General features: G+C 36.1%; 1 protein-coding gene across 2 annotated transcripts in view; it reads left to right on the top strand.

Moving 5' to 3' along the window:
* Nucleotides 1-7302: 7302 nt before the first annotated feature.
* Nucleotides 7303-20975, top strand: part of LOC120071643 (beta-galactosidase-like) — a 17856-nt gene continuing 4183 nt past the window's right edge. The window contains exons 1-7 of one of the 2 annotated variants that reach the window (XM_039024006.1): nucleotides 7303-7440; nucleotides 7549-7648; nucleotides 18222-18301; nucleotides 20013-20396; nucleotides 20482-20577; nucleotides 20663-20775; nucleotides 20872-20938. In XM_039024006.1, the coding sequence (XP_038879934.1) occupies nucleotides 20244-20396; nucleotides 20482-20577; nucleotides 20663-20775; nucleotides 20872-20938 (429 nt within the window). In that variant the 5' untranslated portion in view covers nucleotides 7303-7440; nucleotides 7549-7648; nucleotides 18222-18301; nucleotides 20013-20243. The remainder of the gene's footprint in view (nucleotides 7441-7548; nucleotides 7649-18221; nucleotides 18302-20012; nucleotides 20397-20481; nucleotides 20578-20662; nucleotides 20776-20871; nucleotides 20939-20975) is intronic. The other variant, XM_039024007.1, reaches the window with a different exon arrangement.

Raw genomic sequence — 20975 nt, 5'->3', positions numbered from 1 at the left:
TAATCGATCGTATACCTGGCCGCATTTACTAAACAATGGGGAGCTTCGCCCGGACGGTTCAAGACTTAGTTCGCCTATGAACCAGTTTGCTCGATGGAAATATGTAATAGATAGAATTTGTATTTCCAATTTTGAGGTGGTTCATCCCGGTCCATTACAATGCTCAAAGGGGAAGAAGATTCAGAATTCTGGTGAAAACATAGGAAGAAATCGAAAGGTAACATAAGGGTGGCCGTCTATTCGAGTGTGTCTTAAGTGTTGGCCCCGAATGGCCTATTTATAAGTTTGTCGCAACGTTACAACGCTAGGGAGAGTGTTGTAATGCTGCGGCGCATTTTTGCTGAGCATTAAGTTGGCGTTATAATGCTACCCCTGACACTTGGTTGCATACGCGCGGAGGTGGGAGTTCCATCAAACTACGTAGCGTCATAACAGTATGGTTGTGCATTGCAATGCTACCATTTTGCCGCATAGCGTTGGGGTTAAGCGTTGCACTAGCGTTGCAACGATGGCATTGTTCCATCTTCGGAGCACTGCAACCTTAGAGTAGTGTTGCAACACTGCTCTGCACCCGAGCCTACTGCCTTCAAGCATCAAGCGAGCATTGAGCTTATGTTTTGGAAGAGCGTTGCAACACTCGGCAGGGCAGAATCCTTTAATGTGTTGGTCTTCTTTCTTCATTTGTTCAATTTGGCTCCTATCTTGGCCATTTTAATGTCTTTTTGTCCCGAACACTTTATTCGACCACTTGTACACTCGAGTCCTACAAAACAATTGATTTAAACATATTAAGTAGCTTAATAACCTCTAGTTAAGTAGAAGAAGATAGCACATTTTCGATGTTATCAAAGGGTAAGAAAGCCAAGGCTGCAAAGGGAATCTATTTCCATTGCAACCACGAGAGACACTGGAAGAGGAATTGTTCCAAATACTTGGCAAAAAAGAAGAAATCCAAACAAATTAAATATGATTAATTTGTATTGGAGACTTGTTTAGTAGAGAATGATAATTCTGCCTGGATAATTGATTCAAGGCCACTAACGATATTTGTTCTTCATTTCAGGGAATTAGTTCTTGGAGGCAACTGGTAGCTGGGGAGATGACGATGCGTGTTGGAACTGGGCACATCGTCTCCAGCTTACTTTACAGAATAAATATATTTTACTTGAAAATGTATTTTTTGTTCCTGATTTAAAAAGGAACTTAATTTTTGTGAAGTGTTTGATTAAACAAAACTATACTGTTAATGTCTCTGTAAATAAAACGTTTATTTTCAAGAATGGTGTAGATATTTATTCTGTTGAGCTGGAAAATAGTTTACATGTGCTAAGACCGTTAGCAACTAAAGCCCTCCTAAATATTGAAATGTTTAAAATTATGGCAACTCAAAATAAAAGACTTAAAATTTCTCCTAAGGAAAAGACCCGTCTTTGGCATCTAAGATTAAGACACATCAATCTCAATAGGATTGAGAGATTGGTTAAGAATGGACTTCTAAGCGAGTTAGAAGAAAATTCTTTACTTATGTGTGAGTCATGCATTGATGGCAAAATGACTAAAAAATCTTTTACTAGAAAAGGTCATAAGGATAAAGAACCCTTGGAACTTGTGCGTTCAGACTCTTGTGGTCCAATGAATGTTAAAGCAAGAAGAGGGTTTGAATTTCATTAATTTTACTGATGATTATTCAAGATATAAGTATGTTTATTTAATGCAACATAAGTCTGAATCCTTTGTTTATTTAATGCAACATAAGTCTAAATCCTTTGAAAAGTTCAAAGAGTTTAAGGTTGAAGTTGAAAATGCATTAAATAAAACGATTAAAACATTTTGATCTGATCAAGGTGGAAAGTTTTTGGATTTTACATTCAAGAACTATTTGATAGAACATTGAATAGTATCTCAACTCTCAGCACCTGGTATACTTTGGCAGAATGGTGTATTAGAAAGGGGAAACTGAACTCTGTTAGTTATGGTTCGGTCTATGATGAGTTATGCTTCCTTACCTGACTCGTTTTAGGATAATGCAGTGTGTTCCATCCAAGAGTGTTAAGATAACACCTTTAGAATTATGGAATGGTCGTAAAGGTAGTTTACACCATTTCAAAATATGGGATTCGCCAACATATGTGCTTGAGGCAAATCCTAAGAAATTGGAACCTCATTCAAAATTGTGTCTATTTGTAGGTTACCCTAAAGGAACGAGTAGTGGTTACTTTTATGATCCTAAAGAAAATAAAGTGTTTGTGTCGACAAATGCTACATTTTTAGGAGAGGACCACATAAGGAAGCATAAACTCGCAGTAAGGTTGTGTTGAATGAGCTTTCTAAGAAAACTATTGAACCTTCAACAAGAGTTGTTGAAGAACCCAACACCTCAACAAGAGTTGTTGAAGTTGGTTCATCTAGTAAGTCAAATCCACTTCAAGTGTTGAAGGAATCTCGACTTAGTGGAAAGGTTACAAACCCGCCTATTCGTTATATGGGTTTAACAAAAATCCTAGCTATGGTAGTTGACAGAGATGTTGAGGATCCACTGTTTTATAAGAAGGCAATGGAGGATGTTGACAAAGATGAGTGGATCAAAGTTATAGATCTCAAAATGGAACCTATGTACTTCAATTGTGTTTGGGATCTTGTAGATCAACCTGATGGTGTTAAACCTATAGGTTACAAGTGGATCTACAAGAGAAAACGGGATACTGATGGGAAGGTGAAAACCTTTAAGGCTAGATTTGTGGGAAAGGGTTATACCCAAGTTTAGGGAGTTGATTATGAGGAGACTTTCTCACCTGTTGCCATGTTGAAGTCTATTCGGATCCTTCTATCCATTGCCTCATATTATGACTATGAGATTTTGCAAATAGACGTCAAGACTGCTTTTCTGAATGGCAATCTTGAGGAGACCATTTATGTGGAGTAGTCTAAAGGATTCATAATCCAAGGTCAAGAGCAAAAGGTTTGCAAGCTTAATCAGTCCATTATGGATTAAAGCAAGCTTCTCGATCTTAGAATATAACTCCATTCATAATAGAGATTTACATTTCACCATGATGACCATAGGTGACATGATCTGAATCCTGAGTGAGTTATGAACTCCTACCTATGAAAACAGTCATTTGATTTGTATGGGTGAGAGTGGCCAGAACGCCAACTCAATAAGCCTTTGGGAATTCATCTGATTGGGGAGTTGGGAATCTACACAAGACAGAATTCACTCATTCTCCAATGTCGGGGTAAGTGGATAAATTGCTCCCTTTAGGGATGATTCTGGCGCTAGGGGTGGAAACAGTTCTGTTTGGTGGTCAAATCGAATCGAACCAAATTTATTAATATGTGAAATCGAATCGAATCGATTTATTGGTTCAAACTGAACCGAACCAAACTGTATATATGCGTTTTTAATTAAAAAATGGTTCAGTTCGGTTTAGTTTTAAATTCGGTTTTAATCTTTATATATATATATATAAACGGTTCGGTTCGGTTTCAATTTCGAAAATCGAAATTGAAACAAAACCAAACCGAATTAATTCAATTTTTCTTCAAACCGGACCAAACCGCATTCTTTGGTCTCACTGAGTTTTCGGTTCAGTTCGATTCGATTTTTAGAAATGGTTCAGTTTTTGCGGTTTGAATGACCACTCTAGAATGTGGCACCACACCCTCTCCTGACTCGAGAGAAGTTTTGGTTATAGTTGGACTGTGACTTATTATTCATTAAAGGGATCAGTGATACTTAAGGAGTTAGATGTAACTACAGGGGCAAAACGATAATTTTGCCCTAGCTGTACTTACGATCAATTTGTGAAGGGTTGTTGCACTGTTGACTGGTTATATCCAATGGACACATAAATATATCTGTAGTGCGAAGAGTGCAGCTGTCGGTCTTTAATGGAGTGCCCGACAGTTAATGGACGTTGAATAATTTAATTAAAGAAGTTTAATTGATTATTCAAGTACCATTAGAGCTTCAATCTACAGATTCATGAGGTCCCCTCTGTAGCTCAACAGGGATTTAATGAGAATCAATTTTGGATTAGTTTGAATTGTTCAAACTAATTGAGGGAATTAATTATATATGATATAATTATTATATTGTATTTGATACATTATAATATAAAGTTTATTTGAGAGGAAATAAATATTTGAATATGATTCAAATATTAATTTTGTGAATTGGTTTCATATAATTAAATTTAATATAAATGAGATTTATATTAAATACCATGTATTAATGAGAGAAATAAAAACTATAGGTTATATTGTATTTGATATAATATAAACTATAGGTTATATATTATATTAGATATAACATATAGTAAGTATATATTATATATTAAGTTAGTTAATGTATAATTATATATTAAATAAATTGAAATTAGTTTTAATTTATTAAATTTTATTTTGAATTTTGAATTTAAAATGGAGGGAGTTATAACTTTCTCCCCCTAATATCTCTCAACCTTTTACGTGTGTGAGGTGTGTTTGATTGGGTGACTTATTCTTCTTCAAAGAAGAGAATACAGGAGATTCAATCTTTGTGTGTGACTCTGGAAAACCTCTCAAGAAAACTCTTCTCTCCTCTCAATCTCTCCCTATAAAAAAATCTAAGAGCCCAATAAACTCCTTAGTTATTCTTATCCCAATAGAGAATATAAGATTCTATTGTGGTGTTGTCCTCATTGTTGGAGGTCTTTTAGTTCGTGGTAGATCATGACCAGAGAAAAGGATTCGTGAAGAATGGTTCTTCAAGGATGAGGTTTACTTGAAACCCTAATTTATTTCCTGTTTAATTTTGATAGCATGCCGTAAATTTACTGTTATTGCATAATGTTTGTATTATGTAATTTTGCGTTCTGTGAAAATTTAAAATGGGACGATCCATGTTTCCGTTCAAGACCTTCACAGGTTCCTTCATATTGATATACTACTGATACACCAATACAATACTTAAAATAGATTTAGATCATGAGTGATATACTATTGAGAGAATAAAAATGTACATAAAATGAATTTCAATTACTATTGATACATCTATGTTATAATTTAAACAAAATTTGAATGAGTGTTGATAAATTACTGGTATACCAATTACTTAGTATTGCATTTTCAGCTGACCATGATATACTATTGATACACCAATGTTCTACTTACAATTCATTTTGAATGAGTACTAATATACAATTGAAATGCCAATGTTAAACTTTAAGTATCATTTTGAATGATACACTTCATATTTGGTATATTGACAATATCATTGATATATCTTTTTTTTTTTTTTTTTTTTTTTAATTTTTAAATTAGGTATATCAATCAATTAATATACGAAATAAGAAATATTTGTCATATAATTAATATACCAAATAAATATAATTTATATACCATTAAAATCATATAAAAATTTTGAAAATAAAACAAATTAACTAATATAATTTATATTTGATACATCACTTGACAAAATTAATGCATTTAACATATACCATCAACATCAAAATTGAACTAATAGAATGAAAATAACTTTATATCAACACGAAAAAAAGATAAAAGTAATGTTTATCTTAATCGAACAAACAATATTGACCACAACATAGTTAAAGTCATGATATATCACTTGTATAAATGATATTCTTTAAATAAAATATATTAGTTAATTGATATAGCAAATATAATGTATATTAATTGACTGATTTACCGAAATATAGAGTATATCAGATACACCTGTTGATACATAAATGAGTGTAAAATCGTAAAAATAAAAAACCTGAGAATCTGGTTTAAATTTTTTGTCTATATTTGCAATTTTTTAAAAATCATTGTTATATTTACAAATACCTTTACATTTTTTTTTCTATCCATTATAGTTTTCCTATTTTTTTTAAATTGAACAATAATTAAATGAGTAATTTTTTTAAAGGAAAATTTTCACAAATAGAAAAAATATCAAATTATTTACAAAAATAGAAAAAAAAAACACTAATAGACTCTGATAAATTTCTATTAGCGTCTATCAATGATAGATTTCTATCAGACAGACTTCTATCAACCTCTAAAAAAAGATTAAAATTTTGCTATTTTGTATAAATAGTTTCCCTTATTTTTCTACTTTTAAAAATCTCCCAATTTTAAATAGTAAAACAATTGAATTTTCAAATATAACAAAATATCTATCAGTGATAGACCATGATTTTGACTTCTATCATTTGACTGAGTGATAGAAGTTAAAATCATGGTCTATCACTAGTAGAAAATGACATTTTGCTATATTTATAAATAAGATGACTCACCCCTTTACCATTCCGTATAAATTTTCCTTTATTTGAAAACAACATTAATTAAATTATAATTTAATTACTAAACATAATTGAATAACTATAAATGAATTAGAATAGTATTGATTAATAATAAATTTTATTAGTTGAAATGTATTAAATCTAAACAATATATTTATATTTGTTAATTAATTAAAATTGATAGTATTAATTAATTTATAGGCTATACATTTAGTGTTCATCTCCTAGACATAAAATCTCATCTGTATGGAGGGTATTAGAAAACATGTCAGATGAGTTTTAAAGTTATTTAGATAATAATATTATGGGTTTTAAAAAGTGAAATATTGTAAAACAAACAAGAGTTTTCATGTAATCACATGACAAAATCTTTGAAACAAACCTGCCCTAAACTTAAGAACTAAAAGTTTAACATTTTGAAATTTAAAGTCAAATAGAAATCAGACTCTTGACTTAATGACAAGAAAATATATTTTCCCTTATCATCATCACCATTATTATTATTTTGACAATATGTAGAGTAAGAGAATCGAACATTTAACATTGAGATCGATTGTACAAACTTTATGTCAATTGAGCTTCGAGTAATTGATATGCACTCTCACTCTTTAGGTCGGAGTTTCAAAAGAAAAAGTTAGAAAGACTTGTAAACTTTGGAGGTTGTATTATCCTAAACTATAAACTAATAATTGTATCAATTAACATGTACAAATTACTTCTTCACATGTCAGATTAATAAAATAAACTAATAAAATTGAAGCATGAACAAATTTTAAAGAAAATCTTATTTAAATGTCTAAATTAATTTACTTGTAAAAATTTAAGAATTTAATGGATAAAATTATAAGTTTTACACGTGATGTTTATACAAACACAATGTAATGGAGGATAAAACTTGATAAAATTCGGAGTTTAAAATTTATACGATTATAAATTATTTTTCAAAATATATCGACTTGGTTTGTAATTTTTTAAGTTTAAAACTAGAGTAGTTCAAAAGTAAAAAACTACAACTTAGTCAAAATTGGTCCATTTCATTCAGCTCAGCTTCACAGTCCCAAATCTTTTCTCTCTAGCTCGATTTCGCTCTTCAATTCCAGGGAAAAGCATCTCTTTGGAACCAATCTCGTTGTCCTCACTGCATTTGATGGTGAGTTGAAACTGAAGTTGATTGAATTGCTTTACCAACACTTTTCTGTTGATTTCGATGTTTTTTCCATTTCGCATTTTGTAACTTCGTTGATTATGGCTTCTGCAGGCGCCCAAACCTGTTACCAGTCCCCTCCTCAAATCGTGGTACCCAACTGGGGTCTCAATGGTCGCCTCCATGGCCTCATCGTTGCCGCTTCCTTTGTCATGTAAGTTCAATCGGAACTGTGTCTTGTAGCGTAATGAAATCTGGGTTATGCTAGTTTTTCAATGTGAAATGATGGATTTGCTTTCCTCCTCATTCTATTCCAGTAGATTTCACGGTTTACTTTCTGCCGTTTGTTGCTTGCTTAATTCTTTTTGATTACTATGAAACCATTAGAAGATAGATCAATTGTTTGGTCCGGGAGGAGATAATATGCAAACTTATCGATTTGATCAAATATCATCCTCATTTCCATTTTTCACACATTTTATGATACCACGTTGAGAAATTGTTTGAAGAGACTGTTAGAGTGAGACGGCTTTACTTGAACAGGATCTATTCTATAGGTTTACAACTGTGTCCTTGAGTTCTAAGACTGTTAGAGTGTGACCAAAGTCCTACATTGACTAAATAAGGGAATAATTATATAAGTGAGAACAACTATATCTAGTGACATGAGACTTTTTGGGTGAAACAAAAAACAAAGCCACAAGGATTATGTCCAAAGTGGACAATCTCATACCATTGTGGAGATATATTGGAGGTTGTCTCTAGCACAGATTGCCACAATGTGGCTATTAGGGCATGTAGATTATCGAATTTACATCTAGTGGCTATTAAGAGGAAGAATTGAATAATCTCTCCACTGTGCCACCATTCATGCTAATAATGGAAAGCCATGAGAAATTGAATTTCGAATGCGTTGAAAAGTGAAGCAGTTTTTTAGGAGGCTCCATGCTTTTAATAAAACTCAGGGTGGAACTAATTTCCATAACTCAAATCCATGTTCATACCTTCCAGCAAACGAGGGTCAACTTGACCATCAATAAAGAAGAGTCCACTGTACTCTCGTTCAATAGAAGTCCTCCATTTATAGGAACCTTCAACCTTTAATAGTGAGCAAGGAGGTTAATTCCCAGCTCTAGGAAGGTAGATTAGATTCCACAAGGACCAGACCTTTGTTTGATGTTGAGGATTTTTTTTTCACTTGTTACTAGGTTGAGAAGTAGTGAAGTTGCCCTCTGTCTTGAATTTCTTTTCTTGCAATATTTTCAGAATTTTATTTGAAAAGAAAAATGAAGACAATTTATCCTCATTTCCTTTAATGATGGAATTCCTCCAGAAAGAGAATTTAGAGATGGATAGAATCAGTATTTTAAGACGTCACTTTTTCCTCTGTGGGTGATGAGCATCGTAGAATTTCTTGGTTGATGCTCTGGATTGTTTCGTTCAACTTAATCATCACTTAGCCTTGTCAAACCTTTCTCTGATCTGAATCAGCTTCCACATTTTCTCCCAAAGTATTGTGTGAAGCATCTCCCTTTTGGAATTCAAGTATTGCTCGGTTTTTCTTCCCTTTGGCTTCAAATGTAAATGCGTGGTTAATTTGAGTTTATTAACCATCTTGTTGGAATGATTTTTTATTTAGACGTTTACATAGAATTCAAAGTATTTTTTTAGATCTTTAGTTGCTGAAGTTTTTGCTTTTTGATCTTTAGCCGAGTCTTCAAAATATTTTTTTTACCCAGTCCCATCTCATTCACTTTTTATCATCCTATTGGTCTTGGAATGCTTGGCAAAATGCATAATGGTTGGAATAATTGATGATGGTGGTGCTTGAATTTTTTCAATCTGCTTTCGTTGTAGATGAGATCATTTGACTATGTTATGCATCAGCTTTCACCTTGTATTTGGTGGACCTCCTGCCATCTAAAGGGTTTGAGTTACCCTACATTTCTGAATCTCTGATGCTTGATGTGGAACCTGATCGGAACAATGAGTAAATAGTCATTTCTTCTTTTACTGAAGGAAACTGATAAGTAATATGGTCAATAATGTTCTTTCTAGTAGTAGATTAAAAAGGTAGCATGAGGATTTGAAGTTTCTATTTATTGTCTATGTTTAGATGATAATTAGTATCATGAAAAATTGTAACGCCTTAGGCCCAGGATTTGGAATCCGAATTCGGCCCCGACATTCCCTACGACCTGGCTAGGTCATCCTCCCTTGTCTTGAATGTTTTTTAGAAGTGAAAATTCTCCCCACAAACCAACATTGGTCTTTTCCGCATGCTTTGTCCTCACTCACATGCATCCTAGGAAGTATCCCAGGAGGTCACCCAACATAGGATTGCCCAAAGTTAAGTGCTTAACTTTGGAGTTCTTATGTTTGAACCATCGAAAAAGAAGGTACACCTTGTTAGTATAGGTAGTAACTTTCAATTCTTTTTAGCCTTTCTTAACCATACTTTCATATCCTCAGGATCCCTCTCGTTTGGATGTAATATCGGTTCATTCATGTACCTCTCCTAAACTCGGGTCGGACGACATCTTATTGGGAGAGGTTCCGCTCTGATACCATCTGTAATGCCCCAGGTCCAGGATTCAGACTAGGATTCTTGATGATTACTTTATTCAACTCCCTGTAGTCTATGCATAGGCGTAACGATCCATCATTTTTCTTTACGAACAATACTAGTGCACCCAGGGGGATACACTGAGTCATATGAACCCCTAATCAAGCAGTTCTTGCAACTAGACCTTAAGTTCTTTCAGTTCGGCCGGAGCCATTCTATATGGAGCTTTGGATATGGGAATAGTGTCTGGCTCCAACTCGATCGCAAAATCAATCTCCCTGGGTGGAGGTGAACCTGGAAGTTCCTCCGAAAACACATCAGGGTATTCTCTCACAACTGGTTCTGAGGTTAAGACAACCTTTACCCTGTTGCATAAGCACACACCCTAGCCCTTTCTTCGAGGCATCGCTGTAAATCACAAAGCTACCTGATCCATCTGGCACTGTAAGAATAGGGGCAGTAACAAGTCGCTGCTTAAGGTCCTGAAAACTCTCTTCACAAGCTTTACTCCAAACAAAGGGGTTCATTTTTTCGTCAACTGGGTCAAAGGTGTAGCTATTCGAGAGACATCTTTAACAAGCCGCCGGTAATAACCAGCTAACCCCAGAAAAATGCACATCTCACTAACTGTAGCAGGCCGAGACCAGCTAGTAATCGCTTCAATCTTTGCGGGTCCATTGAAACTTCATCTCTAGACACCACGTGGCCTAGAAAAGTCACCTGCTTCGACCAAAACTCACATTTGGAAAATTTAGCATATAGCTTGTTCGACCTTAGGGTATCCAAGACTTTACGTAGATGGTCCTCGTGCTCTGCTTCCGTCTTGGAATAAACCAAGATAGCATCTATAAAGACTATAACAAAAGTGTCCAAAAACTCCTTGAACACTTTATTCATCAGATCCATGAATACAGCAGGAGCATTTGTCAATCTGAACGACTATACAATAAACTCGTAATGTCCAAAATGCAGTCTTGGGAATATCACTCTCTTTAATCCTCAACTGGTGATATCTCGAACGTAAATCGATCTTGGAAAACACCGTTGTACCTTGAAACTGATCAAACAAATCATCGATCCTGGGACCTGTGTGTTATGGGCCCACTTTCATATTATAATTGATTGGTTAAGTTTACTAGAAAGTAAACGTGGCCTTAGATCAGTTAAATTTAGCATTTAGGAGAGAGAGAAGTCAACTTCTCACCCAAGCTCCTCCAATAAGTTTCCAGGTGTTTAATGGCAGGAATTGCATTGCAGTAATTTGTTTGGCTTTAAAATTGATCAAATTAGAAATCAAACTCTAAATTGTACCTACTCTCACAGTTCAAGGTTGTTTTTTAAAATTCCCCCAATGGCTACTTGCACACAAAGTAACAGATAAACAGTACCTTGTTACAACCTGGAACCAAGTCCTGCAAAATTTTCATTCTCTCACTGATCTTCTCTTTTCTTGCCTGCACAAATGGGTATAGTAAGAGAAATTGGCAAATTTGGGAGGAAGGTTGTTAGGTATCTGATTCCTACACTCAACAAACCCAACAAGGATAGAACAAGAACAGAGCAAAAGCTCTGATTATCGTATTATTGAAATAGAGAAAATAATAGTGAACAAATAGATGAGATAGTAAAGAATCTCCTCACAGTAAACCAAAGAGATATACATCAAAAGAAATAAAAGAAAAGAAACAGGTACCCAGCCTATTCAAGAGGGCCGACAATCTCTCCTCCCAAAGCTCCCACAGCCTTGGATCTTCTGAAAATGATGATGCCCTTGCCTTCCTTTTTCCTTTGATTTTGTAGAGCTTTAGTGGTCCATTCCTTCCTCTATCTCCATACGGTTATTTCCACCATTTCCATTATTCTTTTCCTCTCTCCATTCGGTTAAGTCGGGAGAAGGGGTGCTCTCCTATCTTTTGATTAGGAAAGCGGCCTATTCCTTTGGTATTGAAACAACTCTTTAGCAGCAGAAATTTCCTTCTTCTTTACTGCTACAACGAAAACCTTCCAATCAGAAGAAACTTCCTCTTTGGCTTTGAAGCTATAGAAACAAAAAGGCTACTTACTAGTTTGTGTGTGGGCCCAAGCTTTATAGGAAAGAAAATAGCAGCACTTCGATATATTGAAAGATTTTTATTGGAAGAGAAAGAGGAGGTCTTACCATATATATTACTTATGTTGTCACAGATGGGTTCTTACTTATTAGTAGCATATCCGCTGTACCCGACCAGGGATGGACGTAAACTCGTAAGCTACGGAGGGTAGGGATAATCGTCCAGGTCTTTTATTGTGAAACAAAAAGCACCTAGTCATGCATGCTGATCGAAGCACTTGTACTTCAATCGATTATAAGCGCCCGCCCCCAAGCCAGTGTCCATCTTCATGAAATGACATTGGTTGGGGCTGAGGTGTGGAGGACATGGACTGCAGCAATGTCTCCGAGTCACATCCGAAAATGGGAAGGGGAGGATCGTACCAGAAATCTCTACTAACACGGATATGCTGGTCCGCAATATCCGATGATCGTGGATATCTAAATTTGGAGAGTTAATGGGGTTGAGGTGTGGAGGACATGGACTGCAACAATGTCTGACCACACATGTTTTTTGATTCAAAACAAGTTTAGGATTGATATTGAGAGGATCAGAAGATTTGAGGGGAAAGAGATCTTCGGCTAGCTTAATAAAAGAAATGTATTCTTAACTAAACTTTGACAGCACTCTTTAGCTATTCATGCATTTACGATTCATGTAACGGTATTGATACTCCTGAAAGGTGTTCTATTTTCACGCATTGGGAATCCTGTTGATAGGTCTTGATCGAAGAACCTTGACCTTTCTACCCCTTCTTTTATGTGTTAATAATAGCGTCAGTCTCGAATTGCACCTTGTCCTCAAGGTGAAGATTAGGAAATTGCTCTGAAATCAAGTGCGCATGCTCCCACGTGGCTTCACTTTCCGGCAGCTTCTTCCATTTTATCAACCATTCCTTTGTAGCCAAGTCTCTGTTCCAACGAACTTCAATAATAGTTTCAGGTACTACTTGCAATTCAAACTCCTCTGTTAAGGTCGGGGGATGTTGTTGCGTTTGGATGTTCTGTCCGAGCTTCTTTTTCAGCTGAGAAACGTGAAAGACATTATGTATATTGGCCTCTAGGGGTAGATCTAATTTGTAAGCCACCAGCCCTATTTTTTCTAAAATTTTGTAAGGTCCGTAGTACTTGGGAGCCAGCTTCTCGCATCTTTTCTTTGCCAAGGACTTTTGTCCATATGGTTGTAGCTTTAAGAACACTTCTTCTCCTACTTCAAATTGTAATTCTCTTCTGTAACGGTCAACTTGTTTCTTCACTCGGTTTTGAGCTATATTCAAGTCTTCCTTCAAGGCATGTAAAGCGGCATCTCTAGCCATTAATTGTTGTTCTACCATATCATTTGTAGTCCTCTTTTCACCATAAGATAGCGGAGGAGGTGGCTTCCTTCCAAAATTGCCCGATAGGGAGTCGTATTTATCGAGGTGTGGAAGGTGGTGTTGTACCATAACTCTACCCAAGGAATCCACTTGCTCCATTTCGAAGGTTGCTCATTGCAAAAGCACCTTAAGTACGTCTCAAGACACCTGTTAACTCGTTTCGTCTGGCCATCTATCTGAGGGTGGAAGGAGGTACTCCTTTTCAAAACGGTTCCCATCATGGAGAAAAACTCTTTCCAAAAATGGCTGAGGAAGATCTTGTCTCTATCAGTTATTATGGATTTTGGTACTCCGTGATGTCTTATCACCTCCTGGACAAATAATTATGCTACTTGCTTTGCAGAAAAAAGGTGTTTTAACCTGATGAAGTGTGCATACTTGCTCAATCGATCCACCACCACAAGAATGGAATTGTACCCTTCAGATTTAGGTAATCCTTCAATGAAGTCCATGGTCAGCGCCTCCCAAATTTGTTCTAGAATAGGTAATGGTTATAGCAGACCAGCTGGGTTCAAAGCCTCTGTTTTGTTTCGTTGGCATATCTCGCATTGCTCTACGTATTTTTTAACATCCGACTTCATGTCCTACCAAAACAGCTCTCCTGACATTCGTTTATAAGTCCCGAGGAAACCCAAATGGCCTCCTAACACTGAGTTATGGAAAGTATGGAGGAGTGAAGGAATCAAAGCTGAATTTTTGAAGATCACCCACCTCCCTTTATAAAGTAGCTTACCATGCTCCAATTGATACTTAGGCTTCCCATCCGGATCTTCCTTCAATATAGCAATAATCTTTTGTAGTTCTTCATCCCCCTCTATCTCTTTTAACACCAAGTCAGCTTCTACCAATGCAGGGGAGGTTAACACAAACATCTCAGCTTCTATTGGTAGCTTTGATAGGACGTCTGTAGCTTTGTTTTGTAAGCCAGGTTGGTATAATATTTTGAAGTCGTATCCCATCAATTTGGTTAACCATCTTTGAAACTGGGGTTGTACCTCCCGTTGTTCCGATAAGAATTTGAGTGCTTTTTTTATCTGAAATGATGGTAAACTTATTCCCTAGTAGGTAATGGCACCATTTCTGCATGGCTAGCACCACAGCCAGATTGACTTCTCTTGAGCTCGTGGGAATAATTTTTGGGTGAAGTAGGCTATTGGTCCGTCGTCCTAGCTTAACACTGCCACCACTCCATAACTGGATGCATCTTTCTCGATCACAAATGGAAGAGTAAAATCAGGTAAAGTAAGTTTTGGAATCGTTCTCATGGCTATCTTTAATTCCTCAAAAGCTTAAATAGCCTGCTCTGGAACCCATCCTTATGGAGGAGTTGAGTTAAGGGGGCTGCTATCTACTCATAATTCTACACGAACCGTCTATAGTAACGTGTGAGCTCAGAAATCCTCTTAACTCTGTCACGTTCTTTGGTTGAGGCCAATTGACCATGCTTGCACTTTTTCATCGTCTGCCTCCATGCCTTTTTGGGATACCCAATGCCCTAAGTATTGGATTCAAGATTGACAGAAGGAACACTTCTTTTGATTGACAAATAGTTTGTGGTCTCGCAAGACACTAAAAATTACAGCCAAATGTGTTTCGTGAGTTGTGATATCAGGGCTATATATCAAAATATCGTCAAAGAAAACTAACACAAACCTTCGTAAGAATGGCTGGAAGATGTGATTCATTAATGACTGGAAGATAGCTGGAGCGTTTATTAGCCCGAAAGGCATTACCAAGAACTCGTAATGGCCCTCATGAGTCCTGAACGCCGTTTTTTCCACATCCTTATCACTCATTCAAATCTGGTGTTACCTTGACCTTAAATCCAATTTGGAGTAAATTGCAGAACCGTGGAACTCGTCGAGTAACTCGGAATTGGAAACTTATCTGCTATCGTGATTTGATTCAACTTTCGATAATCCACATAGAACCTCCATCCCCCATTTTTTTTTTTTTAACCAACAAAACGGGACTTGAGTAGGAGCTATGGCTTGGTCTGATGATTCCAGCTTGCAACATTTCTTCCACGAGCCTTTCAATCTCTTCTTTTTGGTGATGTCCATATTTGTATGGTCGGACATTAACAGGGGCTTCCCCTTCTCGGGTGATAATCTGATGATCAATGGCATGTCTCGGGGGTAAGTCAGTGGTCAGTTAAAAAATATCCTCGTTTTCCTGAAGTAGTGCTTGAATCATGACCATTAATGCTTCTCCTTGTTGTTTGACCGTTTTCTCCCTATATTCTCCCCCTTCTTCTGTTTCCCAATTTTGGAACTCAATAAGGAACCCTTGATCTTCTTTTTCCCATTCCTTAGTCAATGTTTTTAAGGAAATCTCTGCTATCGTGAGAGATGGGTCCCCTTGCAGCATCACTATTATGTCTCCTTCCTTGAAACACATGGTCAGAGATGGCCAGTGAACTCCTATAAATCTTGTGGTAAACAACCACTCCATTCTTAAGACCACATCCATCTTCCCTAACTCAATGGGAAGGAAATCAGCAATGATTACCAATTCTTGTAGTTCGATGGTCACTATCTTTCAAATCCCCCTCCTTTCACAGCCTCCCCATTCCCGATTACCACTTTGTATTTTGCAATGCCTGTAATTGGAAGCTTCAGTTCATCGATCGGTCTCAGGTTAACAAAATTATGGGGAGCACCACAATCAATCAATATAATAACCTCTTTCCTTTGTATCGTGCCTTTCAATTTCACCGTCCCTCTCTTGAAGAACCCCATTATCAAATGTAAGGAAACTTACATGTCCTCCATGATCTCCATCGATGCTAGTTCTACTATCTCTTCAATTCTTGCTTCGGTTGCTTCATTTCCCTCGTCTTCTTCCTCTTCGTTCGCAATGAACAGCTTCAATTCGCGGCTCTCCTTGATCTTGCAACTGTGTCCCTGCGAATACTTGTCATTACATCGAAAACATAGTCCCTTCTCCAACCGTTCTCGGTATTCACTGTCTGTCAGTCGTTTGACTGGTGGCTCCTTTTTCATGTAGTTTCCCTTAACTGGAATCATTATTTGTCTCGTCGATCCACCCTCTGATCCCTTAGGATTTGTTTTGGTTGTGTAGTTACTCGACTTATTCCCACCTTGGTTTTGGGCTTCGCCCTTAGTAGGCCCATTAATCCCCAATTCGTTTAGAGCCAGTTTTAGTGCCAAATTTCGATCATTGACTACTTAGGCCTCCTTCATACATTTGTCCAGGCCCACTGGGTGTCTATTGATGACTTCAGCCTTTAGGTACGGCTCAAGCCCATTGAGAAACGCATCCATCAGCACGCTCTCCGTCATCTCTAGTAATGGAGCCGAATTGATCAAGAATTTCTTCAAGTAGTCTTCGTAACTACCTTCTTGTCTGATTTGGAGAAGCCTTGCTCCTAGACTTCCTGTTGCCATTGGACGAAAGCGCTCGCACATCCTTTTCTTAAGCTCATCCCAAGTCAGTATCGGACGGCGATTGTGGCTCCATCTGAACTAGTCGACCTCGTCTAGAGCAGAATTGACTACTGCAACCTTTACCTTCTCAGTATTACTCAGCTCGTGAATCTCAAAATAGTGTTCCACTTGATATACCTAGGACTCGGGGTTATCTCCGATGAAGATTGGCTTTTCCAATCGTTTGTATTTGCTTTTGTCAGATCCTCCAGCTCCCTGTCTTTGGTTTGAATCAACTTCGTTCAGTTTCCCCTTCAACTTGAGTCGTCCAAAATACCTGACTCACCGCCCTTCCGGATCGAGTTGTTCTCCCTCACTTCCTCGGTGAGTTTTTCTATGCTTTTGTAGAGGCCTAACACCATATCCTTCATGCCTGCGATTTCCTTCTCGTTCGCCTCCATTTTGTCCTCCATTTGCTTTTGTGCCATTTTCTTTATTCGCCTTAGGATTTTTTTGTGGGCTCTGATACCAATTTGTTAGGTATCTGATTCCTACATTCAGCAAACCCAACAAGGATAGAACAAGAATAGAGTAAGAGCTCTGATTATCGTATTATTGAAATAGAAAAAATAACAGTGGACAAACAGATGAGATACTAAAGAATCTCCTCATAGTAAACCTAGGAGATATACAGCAAAAGAAATAAAAGGAAAAGAAACAGGTACCCAGCCTATTCAAGATGGATGACAATCTCTCCTCTCAAAGCTCCCACAGCCTTGGAGCTTCTGAAAATGATGATACCCTTGCCTTCCTTTTTCCTCTGGTTTTATAGAGCTTCAGTGGTCCCTTCCTTCCTCTTTCTCCATACGGTTATTTCCACCATTCCCATTATTCTTTTCCTCTCTCCATTCGGTTAAGCCCCTTTTATGATTATTCCCATTTTCATTCACTATCCTTGGTATAATTCCTTTTCTACCCCTTATTTTATATGCGTTAATAATAGGGGGTCTAACAAAGGCATAATTGTAGATAAACGCTCCACCAGAAACTTGGAGCTGTTAGACACAATGCTAAGAACTCTGATAAATGATTGAGGGCTCCTTTGGTAACCATTTTATTTTTTGTTTTTGGTTTTTGAAAATGAAGTCTATTTGCTCTTAATTTACAATAATTATTGATAAATTTGGTTTGAAGTTTGATTATATCAATTTTTAATGCAATAATCTAACACAATGACATTCCATTGTTTTCTGTTATGGCAGAGCCAGATGTCATGTTAGTGTCATTTAAATAGATGAAATCCAACTTTCATCTTCTCATTGAACCTATACATGGTCACTCTAACCAACATTGAATATCATTTGCAGCTATGAAGCTACATCTTCTAGAAAAATCCGGAGTCTGGCCAAGGAACTTACTGGAGGACCAGTATGCCTTTGTCTTCTTGGTATGGATCTTTCTGTAGATTTCTCTTATTTGTTATATCATATGCATATTTTCTCATTGAAATGTCCTTGTTTGCGAATTGACTTCTGTACGATGAATGTTAAAATAAATTTGATGCAGTAACTAATTAATTAATGGGCAAAATTGACACGATAGTGTTGGATACTGAAGTACCTTAATATAGGGCTTCTTGATTTAGTATTGTCAAGTACATGTTGTTTTCGCAGAATTGTTTTCTCCCCGATCAAGTAATTTTATTACTTAAGTAAAAAAAAAAATCCCTTATATTACCTTTATTTCTTGAAGTTCACATTCAGAAATATTTGTGTGTTTTTCAAAATTTCCAAATCATCTGTTTTTTTGTTAAATAATGATTTTGTGATTAGTTTTTGGTTTCTAAAATTTCACTTGTCTATTTCTTTTGAGGAGGAAGTTGTTGAGATTTCATTGGTGAATGAAATGTATAAAATGATAGGGTGGTAGATTACAAAAAAGACCTCAATGATCTTCTATGGTAGAGAGACTACAATTTTTTAAAAAGGGGAGCATTTACACCAAGTGGCGTTACAAAACACAACAATCATAAAACTACCTAAAGAAGAGAATTTATCGTGACAAATTTAACTTGACTATTGACAGTCATATTTGGTGTAACTTTTCCTTTTTTTTTTTCTTTTTTCATTTTTATGAATAATTTTGAAAATTTTAAAATTTTAGGGGAAAAAATTAGGCAGAAAGGTAGATTAGAAGTTATAACATGAGAAAAGTTATCGGTAAATAAGCTTAATTTTTTAAAATTAGTTACAAAATTTTATAATTTGCAAGCTTAACTACCCTACCTATATTATTGTAGAATTTATATGATTGGCAAAGCCTATGTAAGTACTTCCTTTGGGAGGGGGCAACCTCTGCCCAACCTTAGGTTGTTGTTATCCTTTTTGTGAAATGCACTTTCAAGATTCTTATTTTTTAAAAAAATAGTTACAAAATTGTTATAAGAAATATTCTAAGATAAATATAGCAATACTAAAGTTATCTCCTTGACATCCTTATCATCTATTCATCCTAAAGTATTATCAAAATTAATAAAAAATTTAAAATAGTTCAGTAAAACCTAAAACAAGCTTGTACCATTAACATCTAACAAAAAGAAGTTGAAAAAAGAAAGCAAAGAAGAAGAGATGCTAGACTGAACCAAAATTATCATTATCTTTCAAATATATTACAGAACACAATTTGACTTTATATTTATAACAAATCTTTTTAAACTGTGAATTAAAATTTGATTATGTTAAATCATACTAAAATCGCAAGTCCAGGTGGATATTCGTTAAATATGCATATTGTATTATTTCAAGGAGCCATGAGTGTGTTCACAAACCTACATTGTCGCACACGGGCACTCACATGCATGTATGATAAAAAAAAATTAAAATTAAAATTAAAAATTAGAACTCTTACCTGTATTCTTATAAAAAGCAACTCTTATATGTATTCATGTGAAGTAAAAATGGAATGATGATGAATAAAATTCAAGACTTGTTTAATTAATTGAAACTTTAGATCCAATAGAACTAATCCTAAAAAAATGCCAGAAGGTTTGGCTTGAAAATAGGACAGAGGCAGAGGAGTTTTCTAAAAGAAGACAGTGACATAGTCCTTTCCTCTGTTTCTCATACATCAAATGCTTATAAAGCACCTTGCACTTGCAGAACTCTCCATTCCATCAATGTTCTTGCATTTGCTTCTCCCATTCTCTATCTGCCAATTTTTTTATAAAACAAGAGAGAGAGAGGACTAGAAAGAAAAAGAAGAAGAAGAAGAAATCCATGCTCTCGCCTTTGTTTTCTTTCACTGAAAACGTATTTTATCTCTGCATGAGAGCGAGATACAAAACAAGTTGCTGTTGAGGAGCAGAGAGGCTGGCTTGCAAAATTTTCAGAATGTCAAAGATTGTGCTATTGTTTTTTAGTTTGCTTATGTGGGTTTGTTCTACAATAGGCTCTGTGACTTATGACCACAAAGCCATCATCATCAATGGCCAGAGAAGAATTTTGATTTCTGGCTCTATTCATTACCCAAGAAGCACACCCCAGGTTTGAATACATCCAAGATGAATCGCAGGTGCTTTCTATTTCTTTCTTTCTAAGACTTTTGCTGGGGTTCTTGTGGTGGTTGTAGATGTGGCCTGACCTCATACAGAAGGCCAAAGATGGAGGGTTGGATATTATAGAGACATATGTATTCTGGAATGGCCATGAACCTTCTCCTGGCAAGGTATGATGGGAAAACTTTTTGTTTTTGCTTTCTGGGATTTATTGTTTTAGTATTTTTTTTTATATTTTATTTTGCAAATATACAGTATTACTTCGAGGAAAGATACGATTTGGTGAGATTTATAAAGCTGGTTCAGCAAGCAGGCTTATATGTTCATCTCCGGATTGGTCCATATGCCTGTGCAGAATGGAACTATGGGTAAAATAAAAGGATATTACCAGAATCTATATATGAACTGTTTTTCTGTGGCTCTCTGTTCTGATGTCACCCCTATTTTTAACTTCAATAATTCAGTGGATTTCCTGTTTGGCTAAAGTTTGTTCCTGGCATCGCCTTTAGGACAGACAATGAACCTTTCAAGGTTAGAAAATGCTCCCCACAACCCCCCCACCCCCCAA

This window comes from Benincasa hispida, chromosome 2, assembly GCF_009727055.1.
Source record: "Benincasa hispida cultivar B227 chromosome 2, ASM972705v1, whole genome shotgun sequence".
Lineage (NCBI taxonomy): Eukaryota > Viridiplantae > Streptophyta > Magnoliopsida > Cucurbitales > Cucurbitaceae > Benincasa > Benincasa hispida.
Note: the sequence above shows the minus strand (reverse complement) of the source record. Positions and strands in the feature narration are given on the sequence as shown.